Below are 14,063 nucleotides of genomic sequence, written 5' to 3' on the forward strand. Positions count from 1 at the left end.
GAGGAAAAATAGAGAGAACAGAAGCCGGTAACAGGTGTAAAATAAAAATGAGCACGATAACGAGAGGAATAATGGTGATGTGAAGATGGTAACAATAGTGAAGTTGATAATGATAATGATGATGATAATAGTAATAGTAATAAGAGTAAGAATGACTATAGTAATAGTGACTGGGGGGGAGAACAGAAAACACATCTGTGACGTATTCCGCATAGGGGATAATCAGGTTACCGGCCCAGAGAGAAAGGGCGTCCATGTCTGTAGAAACACATCTGTCTTATCCTGTAGATCATAAATAAGACGCTCATGTGAGGCAGTCTGATACATTGCAGAGATCCACTCCCCGTGGGAGGGTACAAATGTTGCTCACCAATATCTGAGGATACATATCTTTGCCGTGGCTAGTGCAGTGTGTAACAAGCAACATTGTGGTCTGGAGAGATTAGGGAGCTCCCTGGTGTCATGTAGTAAGAGAAAGTGAGGGGAAAGGGAAAGTGGCAAGGGTAGTGTTTCACTAAGGGTAGCCCCCACTGCTCGCCAGAAAGGCTGTATGGCTGGGCAATCATGCAAGATGTGAGGTAAATCGCAGCGCACATGAGGACACCTCCAGCAGGAGGCATGATGTAGTAATACCACAGTACGGAGCTTCAGGGGGGTCCAATACCAATTGTGTAATGTTTTAAAAAGACTGAATTTTGAGCGGGCCTCCCGGGCTCCACGGTCTCTAGCTTCGATTATATCCACCCAGTCCTCCAAATCGTAGTCAACCTGTAGACGTGCCTCCTACTTATTCTTGAGAGAAACCAGGAGGGGGAGCGAAAAGAGGTGATGATTTAGCAAAGGCTTATAGGCCTGATACAGCCCCCCTCAGTTGCCCCCATGTTTCCAAGTATTGAAGTATTGGAGATTGAATGAGTCGTCGAGGGGGATTCCCAAGACGACTCAACAGACAGTGCTTGAGCTGTATAAAATGCCACAAGTGGTATTTGGAGAGTCCGAATTCCTCCTTAAGTTCCGAGAACGTCTTCCATCTGTCCCCCATCGGGAACGGATCTACCCGCATGAGACCTTTCAGGCCCTAGTCTTTCCAAAAAATGGAATGGAAAACTTTATTGCCCCAGATGATTGCCCTGTCGTGTATGTAGGGATCTACATTCAATAATCGGTGTACTTGCCGCCATGCAGTACGCATGGCCCCAATCATATGGTTGTGAATGCAGTGGGGTATCGTACATGCTTTGTATATAACTTGGAGTCCTGATTCGGCACCTGAAAGCAGTCATTAGATTTCCACCCAATGTGGCGGATCTCATATTCCTGGGAGTAAATAGACCATTTGCCATAGGTGTAGTGCCAAGGTGTAATGTTCTACCGAGGGAAGACTCAAACCTCCGTACTCATGTCTGGCAAGTAAGGTGGTTCGGGGCAACCGCAAGGATCCCCAAACAAAAGACCGAATATGACGATCAATCCCTCGGAGGAGGGACAGGGGTATTCGTAGGGGCAGCATACCTAAAACATATAAGAAATGTGGCAAGGTCACCATTCGCACCGCCTGAACTCTACCCACATAGAAAGGCCCAAATGGGTCCATTTTGCAAAATCCTGTTTCAAACTGCAAATTAAAGGATCCAAGTTGTCCGCCACCATGTTGTCCAAACCTTTGTTGACATCAACGCCCAAATAATGGAGATGAGCCTGTTTCCATTTAACTGGAAGTCCCTGAACTGAAGCACAAACTGTTACTGGAGACAGTGGTAATGACTCACTTTTGTCTCAATTAATTTGGTAGCTTGAAAGATGTTAAAACTCCTCCAGAACAGCTGGAAGAGCTGGAAGAGAAGTGGATAGGTCAGTGAGAGTAAGGAGAATACCATCAGCATAAAAATAAATGGTGGATCGGTCGCCTGGACTGGGATGCCGGAAATTAGATTGGAATTGCGTATCAGTACCGCTAAGGGCTCCACGGCAAAAATAAATTATAATGGGGACAGAGGGCAACCTTGACGTGTCCCCCTACTAATCGAAAAAACATCAGAAAGGAACCCACCACAGTTTACCTGAGCTGTTGGGGAATTGTAGAGCAAATGTACTTGATTGATGAAATTCGTCCCTAGACCAAAACGGCACAATACTTCGAAGAGGTACCACCACTCTATTCGATCGAACGCTTTTTCAGCATCAAGTGAAAGGGCAAGGGCCTCCTCCTGTGAGTCCCGGGCAGTCCAAATAGGGTGGAGCAATGTGCGAAGATGATTTCTAGAAAAACGGCCCGGAACAAAACCCACTTTGGTATGATAAATTAAAGAAGGGACGGCTTTCTTGAGGCGAGACGCCAAAATCCCTGCCAGTATCTTAATATCTCCATTAAGAAGAGATATAGGGCAACAGCTACCGCATAGAAGAGGGTCTTTGCCCGGCTTGGGGAGAACTACTATGGAGGCTTTGTTGGAAAGAGGAAGTAATGTACTCGATTGATCAGCCCCTCAAAATGCCTCATAGTATGCATCTACAGTATCTGCTCCTGTCCATTTATAAAACTCTGACGTGAATCCGTCTTCACCAGGTGCCTTATGGTAAGAAAGATTGGCCACAGCCTGCTGTATCTCCTCTTTGCTAATGTCACCCTCTAAGAGTGCTCTACCCTCATCTTAAAGACACAGTATGTTTGCTCTATCAAGGAAGGCTTCCAATCGTCCAATATCTTCAGTAGTTTCCGGTGTATTTAGGGTTAGAAAAAAACGACCAAACTCCTCCGCAATTGCCTGTGGGTGTGTGATGAACGAACCGTAGGGATTGCGTAAAGCTGGGATGGCCAGCGCTGCCTCCCTCTGACGGAGTTGAGCAGCCAGTAGACGACTTGCCTTCTCGCCGTGTTCATAATGACAACCTTTCATTCTCTGTAAGGCATATTCCGCTCGCGACGTATAGAGCAAGTTGAGTTCCATTTTAGCTAGCTCCAGACGTCGACGAACGGTTGGGGTGGGCATTCAAGTATAGTCCCGGATGGTCTGAGTGATGCAGATTTCCAGGTCATTCTGTCGAACTCTCTTTTGGGCGGTGGAAATGGCCGCATCCCTCATAATCTGCCCTCTGATGGTCGCCTTTGCCGCCGCCCACAATAATTGTAGTGAGGAGACAGAACCCCTATTATTCTGGAGATATGTGGCAAGATGAGACCTGAGTTGTTCTTTTCCCTTCGGGGATCGATATCTGGAGTTTGAGAGATGCCGAGGCTTACGACCCGGTGAGGCCATCCCCAGCTCCAAAGTTAGCAAAATTATGGAGTGATCAGACAATGCCGCCGGAAGAATTTCAGATACACGAACCGATTGCAATAACCAGTGGTTAAATAAAAAGTAGTCTAGCTGAGATTGAGTCCCATGTACTGCAGAGATGAAAGGGTATTCACGATCCGTTGGGTGGCAAAGGCGCGAATGATCTAATAGACCATGGTCTAACAGAACGTCATGGAAAAGGGCCCGGTCCGCGTTATTACCCGCATCTAGACCACTAAAGCGATCGAAGATGTTATCCTGCACTAAATTCCAGTCCCCGCCCAACAAGTATTGGGAGGCCCCAATTTCTGTAAGAGAGAGGAAAAAATAGCGTTTTGAACCAATAGGAGCGTAAATGGAACCAATACAAATCGTAGAAGATCTAAGGGTAAGCTTGGCCAACACGTAGCGCCCTTCCGGATCGTTCCACGTTTTAAGAAGCCTAAACTGGAGGGATCGACGAATAAGTATTGCTACCCCGCATTTCCTCCCTGAACCCTGCGACTCGCCATGCACAGCTGGCGCTCCACTATAAAGCACCTTTCCGACCCAATCTCTGCCGAGTTTTTCTTACTCAGACGGAGTAAGGTGAGTTTCCTGTAAAAGAGCAATGTCAGTACTTTTTAATCAAAGATAAGAGAGGACTTTCTGATGCTTGATATAATGAGTCATGCCATGTACGTTCCAAGAGAGAACTGTTAGCGGTGTCTCCAATCCCATTATGTAGCAGAGTAGGAGCGCAGTCTTACAAATAGTTGGGGAATTCGTGATTGGTGAGACAATAGATATATGTAAGAGCTAAATATAGCAGAGCTCCGCAAACTTGTGTTTTGAAATGGGATAATTAAGGAAGGCAAAACGGGAGATGGAGAGGAAACCTCTCGGTCACAGAAAAGAAGTAGAAGAGAAAAAAGAAGAAAGAAAAAGGGAGTGAAAGATAAAACAGGAAACAGAAGAGAGAAGAAAATAAAAATAAGGAACCAGAGTTATAAGAGGGAAGAAGAGATAGCTGCAGTGATCGAGAAATGTCTTGTCACTAGAAATCTTGTTAAACTACGGGACAAAACCTGGAGACCCGCGTGCCAGGTGGTCATCAGAGGGAACCGTGAGGGAGACAAGGAAATCAATCATGTTAACTAGTATGATTTCTAAGAGGCCTCCCCTGCAAACAAAGCCATGGGATGGCATAAATTTGAGAAAGAGGTCAGGCAAGAGAAGGGGGAGAGAGAGATACGCCCTAATTGAGCATTCTGACAAGGAGCAATAAAAAGAGAACCAACTGTAGTAATAAAGAAATATGCAGTCCATATCATGTACACTAAAGTCAGTTACATCAACTGGCTAAGTCCCCAGACTTCAAGAGAAGGGCAATATATAAGTCTCAGAGTTGAGATAAAAGGACAATTGAAGCAAGGAGTACCCAGAAGGAGGAACACAATCCCAGGTAAGCCCAGCATGAAGACAAAAGGCCCATACCCTGAGTCGAAGTGAGTGGGACGGGGGGAAGAGGTGAGCCAACAGCGCCGGACTGTATGACCTTAATCAACAACCGAAGTTGCATCAAAGAACATATGCAAGATTCTAATAGCAAGAGTGTATATCCATTGTCACTCCAAGACATGAGCCATAGCCAATCCTCAGGATAGTGTGACATTCACAAGAGAAATGGCCAGATAACCCAACCAAGAGTAGAATTCAATCATAAGACAGTTAACGCTTGAGGATCAATCGCCAGCCCCTCCCCCCTCCACCAAGAAGGAGGACAATGACACTAATGGCTTATTTTAGCACTTAGCTGTCCGAGGAATAGGAGCCTATTGCCGAGTAAGAGGTGGGAGGATCTCAGAGCTCTCCTAGATCCAACAATAGGAGTGTTCCTCAGGAATTAGTTTTAAGGGGAAAGCGAGACTTGTCCCTGCCCTGATCCTGAGTATGATCAATCACTGCTTGGAGGACGTGATCGCGATCCTTCTGAGTTTTAGATGAGCGATCATAGATCCTGCCTCTCTTTTGCAAGACAAGACGCTGTGGTTGAGAAAACGAAGAGGAAGCTGTTGATAGATCCTCGTGGGTGATACTGTCCATGTCAGGGTGGGTAGCACTGGTGTCCATAGGGTGAGAAGCCAGGACGCTCAGGAAGGCACTGAAGTCCGCTGGTTCAGTGAAATACCTGGATTTGCCATTGTAGGTGATCCACGTGCATCCTGGCTCAAAAAGGCCATATTTAATCTCTAAGTTCCTGAGTTGGGGATGAAGGGCCAAAAAAGATTTCCACTTTTCATTTGTTGGTCTGGAGAAATCAGCCGCCACCCTGATTTCATGTCCCTCAAGAGAGTATAATCCTTGGGATTTAGCTGCCAAGATGGTCTGACAAGCTTGTTCATGCCTCAGGAAGCATGCGATGATGGGCCGTGGTTTACCCAGAGTTGCTCTATGGAGAGGACCAATCCTGTGCACTATTTGGAACTCTAATGGTGGTGAATAGTCCAAACCTGTAAGCTCGGGTAATAGATTTTTTAGGAAAGTTTTTACATCAGAGCCCTCTTTGCGTTCCGGAATACCAAAAAAACATATATTTTCTCTACGGCTCCTATCCTCCATGTCAGTGACCTTTGCTCGCAGGGATCTCAGCTCAGCCTCCTGAACGGGTAAGACCGCCACATGTTCTTCCATGGTTGTGAGGCGCTGATCCAAGTTATGCACAGTCTCTCGAAAGCCAGCTATGTCTGCCCGGATGGAGGAGGAGGCTATAGTCAATTCAGAGATTCTGGCATCCATTGTATCCAGACGACGGCCCACCGCAGCAATCTCCTGCAGTATGCGATCTGTCGCCTCCAACGGGGGAGAAGCAGCAGGTGATGATGCAGAACCAGGAGAGGTTCCCTGTGTTGCCATGACTTTACGTTGCGCCAGGGCCTCAGAGAACAACATTGGCGGGAGTGTTTACCAGAAGACTTCCCGCCTGGCATTGCCCCAGGGTATTGAGTGTCTAAAAATAAAGTGCTGAGTAAGGATGTGCGCATAGCGCTTTGTTAGCAATGTAGCCGTCAGGAGGACTGGTGAGTGTAGTCGACAGGAGATAGCAAACAGAAAAAGCAAGACCGTAATAGAAGATAAGGTCGACGCACAGATCACGCCGGTATACAGGAGGTTCGGAGCACCGAGCTGCGCCCTCTTTTTCTCATATTCCTCTTACAATACTCAATTGAAGAAATCCGTGGTAATGCTGGGACAACATCGTTCACCAGCCACTCCCTGAAAGCAGTGGTTCCTTACCCGAGCTCCCAATGCTGGCACTGGCTTTCGTCAAGGAAGCTCCAGACGGGATAGAATGATGCTACTCCCTTCCACACTCTTGCTAGAACTGCGCCCCCTCCATACATCAGAATAGGCCCTCGGTACAGATCTATGAGGGCCAAGTGACCCCAGTATGCGTTCGTTGGCGCTTGATTAGCGCATCTCAGGGCTTCCAGAGAGATATGTGAGGCTCCTGGAATTGTGCACATGTGTGACTGGCTGCTGTCTACACTTGGTGCCCCCAGCTTTCTTCGTAGTGATTTCTGCCACTTTAATGTCATTAAATTACATTAAATGGAATTAGTGTCCAGAAAGGGGTAGGGGCTATTACCCCATAATTAGTTCCTTTCAACCGCCCTGCATCAATATGGGCAAAAAAAGGTGCGTGCGGCCGTGGGAGGCAGTCCTTACCTCCCGCTCCACCGTTGACGCACACTCGCTCAACAGAAATTGAGGCCGTGGCGCAGTGTGTCTCGTGAGGCCGCACCCGGCCAAACACTGACAGAGGTCGCCGCGGCCAGCGGTTGACACAGGATGCCTCCTCTTCCTCCCTTTGGATCCCGTACGGCTCTGGGGATCTCTAAAATAGCGGGGGAGGCTCTGTTCCGACACCGAGCCCCCTCCGCAGGCCCCCGATCTGACCCGGCACCAGGAGCTTCACACTCAGGTGGCCATTCAGATCGGCGGCCAAACCACGCCCCCCATTTGGATTACTTGTAAGTTAAAGGAGAATCTATTATCAGATTTTTGATTTTGTTACATACCGGTTATGATGGGTTTGAGTTAGAGATCAACAGCAGGATGAAATGTGGATATATTACCTTGGTACTACGTAATGTGATTGAAACACCTGAATGATATTCCCTTTCCCAGCTACTCCCTGCCCTTACAGGTTGACTATCTCATCTATATAATATTTATTACATCAAGCCTTAACACACAGAGATAGTATCCTGGCTTTACTTTCAGTTTTCTCTCGGTATCAAAGGCATGAATCCCATGACATTTTAACTGCTTTATCCCAAATTCATTTTTTAAGGTCCATTTTTCCCATACACCGTTTGCAAAAAAAAACGTATTCCTAGAATCTTAGATTTGCATGTGGAATGTTGTAACTACAAAGTTCTTAATGACCATTGGAGTGTGTTCTCTTTATCCTGTATATTTTTGTCATGCTTCAAACCGCAGAGGGAGTAGTGGGCTCTATGTATTCTGAAAAATAGTTTAGCAATGTACTTCACATATACACCAAAACTATTAATTTCGAAGAAGTGATCCATCAAACTCCATCTTCTGTGACTAAACATTAGGCTTTAGTCTTGAGATAGTGTCAGAACAACTGGTAAGCTTTCAAGATGGCAGTTGACTGAGAAGCTGGCTTGGCAATTGAGGCAATGCTATAAACTTCCCAAACATAAGGAGGATCGTCCCATATGCACTCCATGGTGCACCTTATCGTGTCACTGAATGTGGTGGACTCTCAATGGGTGTGCCCGCTGACCAGCAAGTCAGTTTCCTCTGCGGACTGATGGTCATGCATCACAGCCTCATTCCTTGATGGGTTCTCTGGAGGTGGCTAGCTCCTTTATCTGCATTTCTGATGACATCCAGGCTCCATAGACTTGCTGGGGTGATTGCATCTGTGCCTCACAGGAGGAAACCAGCTCTGCTAGTGACAAGAAGAATCTCTGAGATGCTTATCATGCCCTCGGTTGCCCACAGGTCTTCATTGACAGTGATCAAAGCTCTCTGCAAAGCTCTACTTGTTTACGGATCCTCCCAAAATCTGACAGAGGGCTCTTCTGACAGAGGCTCCAACACCCTGCAAGAGGAGTAAAAGCAGCCATGTGCTCACAGTGACCTTAGACTGTCCCTCATGGCAAAGGGCTCCACTGACACATTAGCCCAAACAGTAACACCTGCTTCTAAAGCACATTGGAAACAAGAAGGCTACCTGGACCCGGTTTTTAGGTCTCAATGTTCTCCAACAAATGCTCATAATGATGATGATCTTACACAAACTGACAGATTGCTTGTTTTAGCACAAGGTAAATCAGCAACAGACATATGTACATTAATACCCGGTACTACACTCTCACCATTACCAGGTAAATCAGTTCCCCAGCGCTCATATGGCTTAAATAAAGACAATAACTTTGATCTGGAGCTAGTACCATTAGAGGCTGTCTCAATCTCAATAGAAATATCCTTATGACAGAATATTCTATGGGGGCTGATACTGAGTATGTTTTTGAGACTAATGATAAGGTCAAAGATACAGTTACATCCACTAGGATTTCACAGGGCTAAAGAAAATATATTAGAGGCAAATACCCCAAGACATTCTTTTCACTTTCTGATTACTCTGATTTTTCTGACGTGTGCAGATTCACAATCTGACTCAGAAACGGACTCAGATATCAGCTGGGGAAATACAGTGAGCAGAGCTGACAAAAAGGACAAAATGGAAAACTCAACAGATAAAGAGAGTCTGCAAGTGAACACTTCAATAGGATTTATCCACAAAGAGTTTTATGGAAGTTACAGTACTCCAATCAGAACACATTCCAGCAGACTCTGAAGGGGAGAAGCAAATAACTATCAACGAGCCTGAAGATCAATGCTCACATCCCACTTTAGCCCCCATATAACATCTCCTTTGGTTGCACAGGGAGAAGTACAAAAAGGACTGTGTTGCATTTAAAGCAACTCTTCTCAAGATCACAGTGGCCATTCGCAATAGCCATTTTATGACCAACTAGGATTTCTGAAGTAGAACAGGGTACTCCAAAACTGGAAGCTACAAAACAACATTTAGACCATGATCCAATGTTCAAGTATCTTTCGGCAAAAACAGATAACCTGTAAAATCATATGAGACGTAATAACCTATGTGACTTGGGCATTTCTGATGGGTCCAAGGATAATGACCCTCAAAGCTTCATTATGCATCTATTTCATCAAACATGCTCCATTCTAGAGGAATGGGATACTGTCTGCCAAACCATTATGGCTCATTGATTTTGATTAAAAAAAAAGAAAAGAAAAAAACATGCAACTGTGCTATCATGGTGTATGTTGGCAAGTTCATTTTCAGGCAACTCTTGTATCAAGCTGCACAACATAAAGAAACATGCAAGCTCTGTACAGTAACCTTTTTTGTTGACACGAAGGTCTGCAGGCTACTGCAGGCCAATGCTGGTAGTTCAACTAACTGATTCTAACATTACAAGTAGCCAGGACGCAAGTAGTGCTCTTAAAGCCTACTAATTTGAAAAATGTATTCAATGGCCATCTCAGTGGTTGAACACAGAAAACACCGAAAACAAATGATTATTTTGTCTTTCTTTTTCCTTGCAAAATGGGGTAAATACAGCAAAGAACTTTTAATTTATTTTTTCAATGTCAAAATTGATGTGTGTGTGTGTATGTATCCATATATCTATCTATATATATATATATATATATGTATTTCTATATCTATATATCTATATATATGTATATATATATATATATATATACATAGATATATATATATATATATATATATATCTATGTATATATATATATATATATATATATATATATATATATATATATATGTATATATATATATATATATATATATATATATATATATATATATATATAATATTTATATGCAGATAATGTAGGGATGAAGAGGCGTGTGGCGACTGGGAAGGCAACGTGGTGCAAGAAAAGAGAGAAAGTGGATTCAGAACATGGATAGCAGGAGCAGCCTAAAAAAATAATGATGCTCAGATCACATCCAGTGTTGATATTTTATCTTGGAAGATCAATAGTCTTGGAGCCCTATCCAAAGTTAGACAGATTGAATTAGAACTGGGGTATAAAGATGCGGAAATTCTCTGTTTTCAGGAAACATATATGACTAAAACAGAAATGATCATCTTGCGTGCTCTTGGTTACCGCTGATGGTGCTTCTACTTAAAGCAAGAGGTGTGGCCATTCTCACATGCAGTAAATTTTGAAGCCATCAGAAAGTTTGCTTTCACAACAATGGTCACTGGCTCTTTGCTCAAGTCTGTAAGGATGGTAAAGACCTCAGGCCCTTTAACATATGTTCTATTTATGGTAGGAAATCTATTGATAACTCAATGTTTCAACATTTGTTTCTTGAGCTGGCTTGGTGGGAAGGTCCCCTTATTTAATTTTAATTTGACCCTAGACCCTTAGATATAATCTACTAATAAATTTAATAAACATATGTATCATAGTTGTGCTACCATCTTACACTTTATGAGGATGCATGGTCTGATATGGTCTGATGATAGCTGGCATTACACCAGACTATGGACCTGATTTAGATAATGGCGGACGAGTTACTTTATCACAACGGTGACGGATATCCCATCTGTCGAAATGAAAATCCCATAGGATATAATGGGATTTAGATCTTGGTGGAAAGGATATCCGTCACAGTTGTGATGGAGTAACTCATCTGCCAGTATCTAAATTAGGCCCTAAATCTCACTGGTTTTAAATTTGACTCTGTTCCACGTAAACAATTTTCCCAAATTGATTTAACTTGTGTATCCCATACCTTAGCTTTGCATGTTACATTGATGCCAGAGGCCACATCAAGGAAAACTTGAATTTGTGTGGCATGACTCCTTTTTAGAACAAACTGTCTACTATGTATACAACTGTCTTAGACCCCCCCTACTCTTGGGGAACTTGTCTCCAATTGAAGATTCCCAGCTATGTTCTTGATCAGTAATTTTGTTGTAGCAGTTTCCCTAGGTATTCATAGGCATATACAGATTCATACTACATAAGCCACAGTGGTCTTCTAATTAATTTATTCTTTTATTCAACAAAGACTTTTTCAATAACTGAATTGTTACAGGTAACTTGACTTTAAAAAGTCCCCCCACCAACACACTTGTCTTGTTGAAACCTTATTTTTCTGTACTTTAATAGTTGCTACCCTGAAATTCGCCATCCATATTTGTCTGAATATATGTTTTTTATCTCTTGCAGGTTACAAATCAGGTTTTTCCTGTTTGGACATATTCCTACTTGGCACTGCTGTTTCCTGTTTTCTTAGTTACTGACTATGTGCGATACAAGCCCATCATTGTTTTGCAAGGACTGGCCTACATTGCATCTTGGTTGATTTTGTTATTCGCTCAAGGAGTTCCAGCTATGCAGTTGCTGGAGTTCTTCTATGGCATGGTCACAGCTACTGATATTGCCTATTATGCCTATATTTACAGTGTGGTCAGCTCAGATCGTTATCAGAGAGTAACCGGTTACTGCAGAAGCATCACTCTGGTGGGGTACACAGCAGGATCTGTGATTGGGCAACTTCTGGTGTCCTTGGCAGATGTATCATATTTCTATCTCAATGTAATCAGTTTGTCGTCAGTCTCCTTGTCATGGATAATATCACTACTTCTACCAATGCCTAAAAGAAGCATGTTTTTCCATAAAAAACAGATGAAGGACATAAACCAGGAACCACAAGATACGCAATTACATGAAAAAAATCAACAAACATCTTGTCCTACCACTAATACATTAAGTGAAGGAAGGCTTTCAGACACAGAGGTTGAGAACAGTAAGAGCTATAAAGGCCCTGCAACATTCTGGAAAATGCTTCACCAGTTGGTCAAAGATTTAAAGGAATGCTATTCTGCGAGGCAACTTCTGTATTGGTCGTGTTGGTGGGCTTTGGCCACTGCTGGATACAACCAGGTTTTGAATTATGTTCAAGTTTTATGGGATCATATTGAACCTTCTCAGAATACTACTGTTTATAATGGTGGAGTTGAAGCAGTTTCAACATTGCTGGGCAAGTATATATCTAATGTTCGAATGAAGAAAAATACCACTTGCGTATTAACCAAGCTGCAAAATTAAGAGGTAAGGTGGGGGAGGGGCCAATTTCAGGAAGTCTTGTTGTTGCCCTCCCTCCAGACCCCCTCTGTCAATCCATTTGAATGAAGAAAGTCTTATTATTCAAAGTGCATTGGTAGAACATGATATTTTATTTGAGAAGGTTCTGGCCAGGTGCTCTGTATTTGTGTGCTCAAAATACTGTGTTCAAATGGCAGACTTTTCTGAACAGTTGCTTCTCAATAGCTTTTAATTGATTCACCATTAGAATTGGTCAATCAGATGAAAAGGTGCTCAAAGTGGTCCTTCTCTATTAGAGCACTCAAAGCTAATGTCTTTAGAATTTCAATGAGACTGGAGATGAGAGTTACCAATCGGATGGGAATTGTGAGGTCTGTAGTAACTCCATTTGCAACTGCCATCCTCTCCATCACCCTCACAAAATATCTAACCACACCCAAATCCAAACATTGAATAAAAATACTTGGTTTCTTGCCACCCACTTTTACTTCCCTTCTTCCTACCCAAAAATGTGCTTCTTTTGTCACATTAAGAGAAGAAAGTCAGCACTGTGATCTGTAAGAGCCGCTTGTCAGTGTGGCAAGACTAGTCCTGTCAGCACAAGTCTATAGAGACCTGAGCTCACAGGAAGGTGATAGTAGGCACAGACACAATGCAGCCTATATTCTTTTGCACCCCTCCCTTAGGTCTGTGGGGTGCTGAAGAGGCAGAAAAAGGCAGATGAGAACATCTGCCATCATCAGTCATCATTCTGCCACCACTCTTAAGTGTCTGGAGACCCGACTTTGGCAGTGGAAGAAAGGGGAAGCAAGAGCTTCTCCTAGTGAAGCCAGAACATTTATACATTCTAGAGGCATAATAGCAGAACCTCTGCTCCATCATTTACTGGCACCTCCAGAATGCTAATTCAGCTGTACTCCACTCTTAATCTACCTCCCTGCCCTTCTGGAGCCATTGGCACCACTAGTAGTCTCCTTCACTGGAGATAGACATCTTATCCTTAAAACAAGTTCAGCATTTAGCCTGGCAGACTAGCCACATAATAGGTAGTGTCCAAAATGTATCCTTGTGTAGAAAAAATGCAAAATAATCCAGAGTGTAGGGCATAATCCATTCTTTATTTTACAACATGTTTTTTAGATTTTTAAAATCAAACTGTAGCCAAAGCCAAACTGTTTGTTCACTCAGGAATTAAACAGGGGTAAAATAGTGTATGCAAGTGAAAACATAGGGCCACATTACGAGTCTGGCACTCTTTAGACTGCCAGACTTGCGGTCGCAATCTGAGTGTCGCACTCCTGGTGGTTTGAGAGCCAAATTACGACCCTGGCGGTTGGACCGCCAGGAGGCCGCCGCGCACCACCAGAAACATGGTTTCTGGTGGGTTGGCGCTGGTCGGAGTCGTGGTCAGCCACGGCGGAGCTGAGTTTAGCACTGCCATGCTGATCACAAGTCCAGTTTCTGCCATGGCGGGGTTCCAGCCATGAAAAAGCTGGCGGAAAGCCAGTGCTTGAGGCCACAGAGGAAGCTACACACTGCCCACAACCCTGTTGAGGGCAGTGTAGGGTCTCCCCTGCCCAGCAC

The 14,063-nt window shown here is 43.9% G+C and overlaps 1 protein-coding gene across 1 annotated transcript in view; it reads left to right on the forward strand.

Annotated features, from left to right (window-relative positions):
• LOC138265804 (thiamine transporter 2-like) overlaps positions 1 to 14,063 on the forward strand; it is a 199,152-nt gene that overhangs the window by 39,731 nt on the left and 145,358 nt on the right. The window contains exon 2 of the mRNA XM_069213861.1: positions 11,601 to 12,414. Coding sequence (XP_069069962.1) covers positions 11,601 to 12,414 — 814 coding nt within the window. The remainder of the gene's footprint in view (positions 1 to 11,600; positions 12,415 to 14,063) is intronic.

Source organism: Pleurodeles waltl, chromosome 11 (genome assembly GCF_031143425.1).
Source record: "Pleurodeles waltl isolate 20211129_DDA chromosome 11, aPleWal1.hap1.20221129, whole genome shotgun sequence".
NCBI lineage: Eukaryota > Metazoa > Chordata > Amphibia > Caudata > Salamandridae > Pleurodeles > Pleurodeles waltl.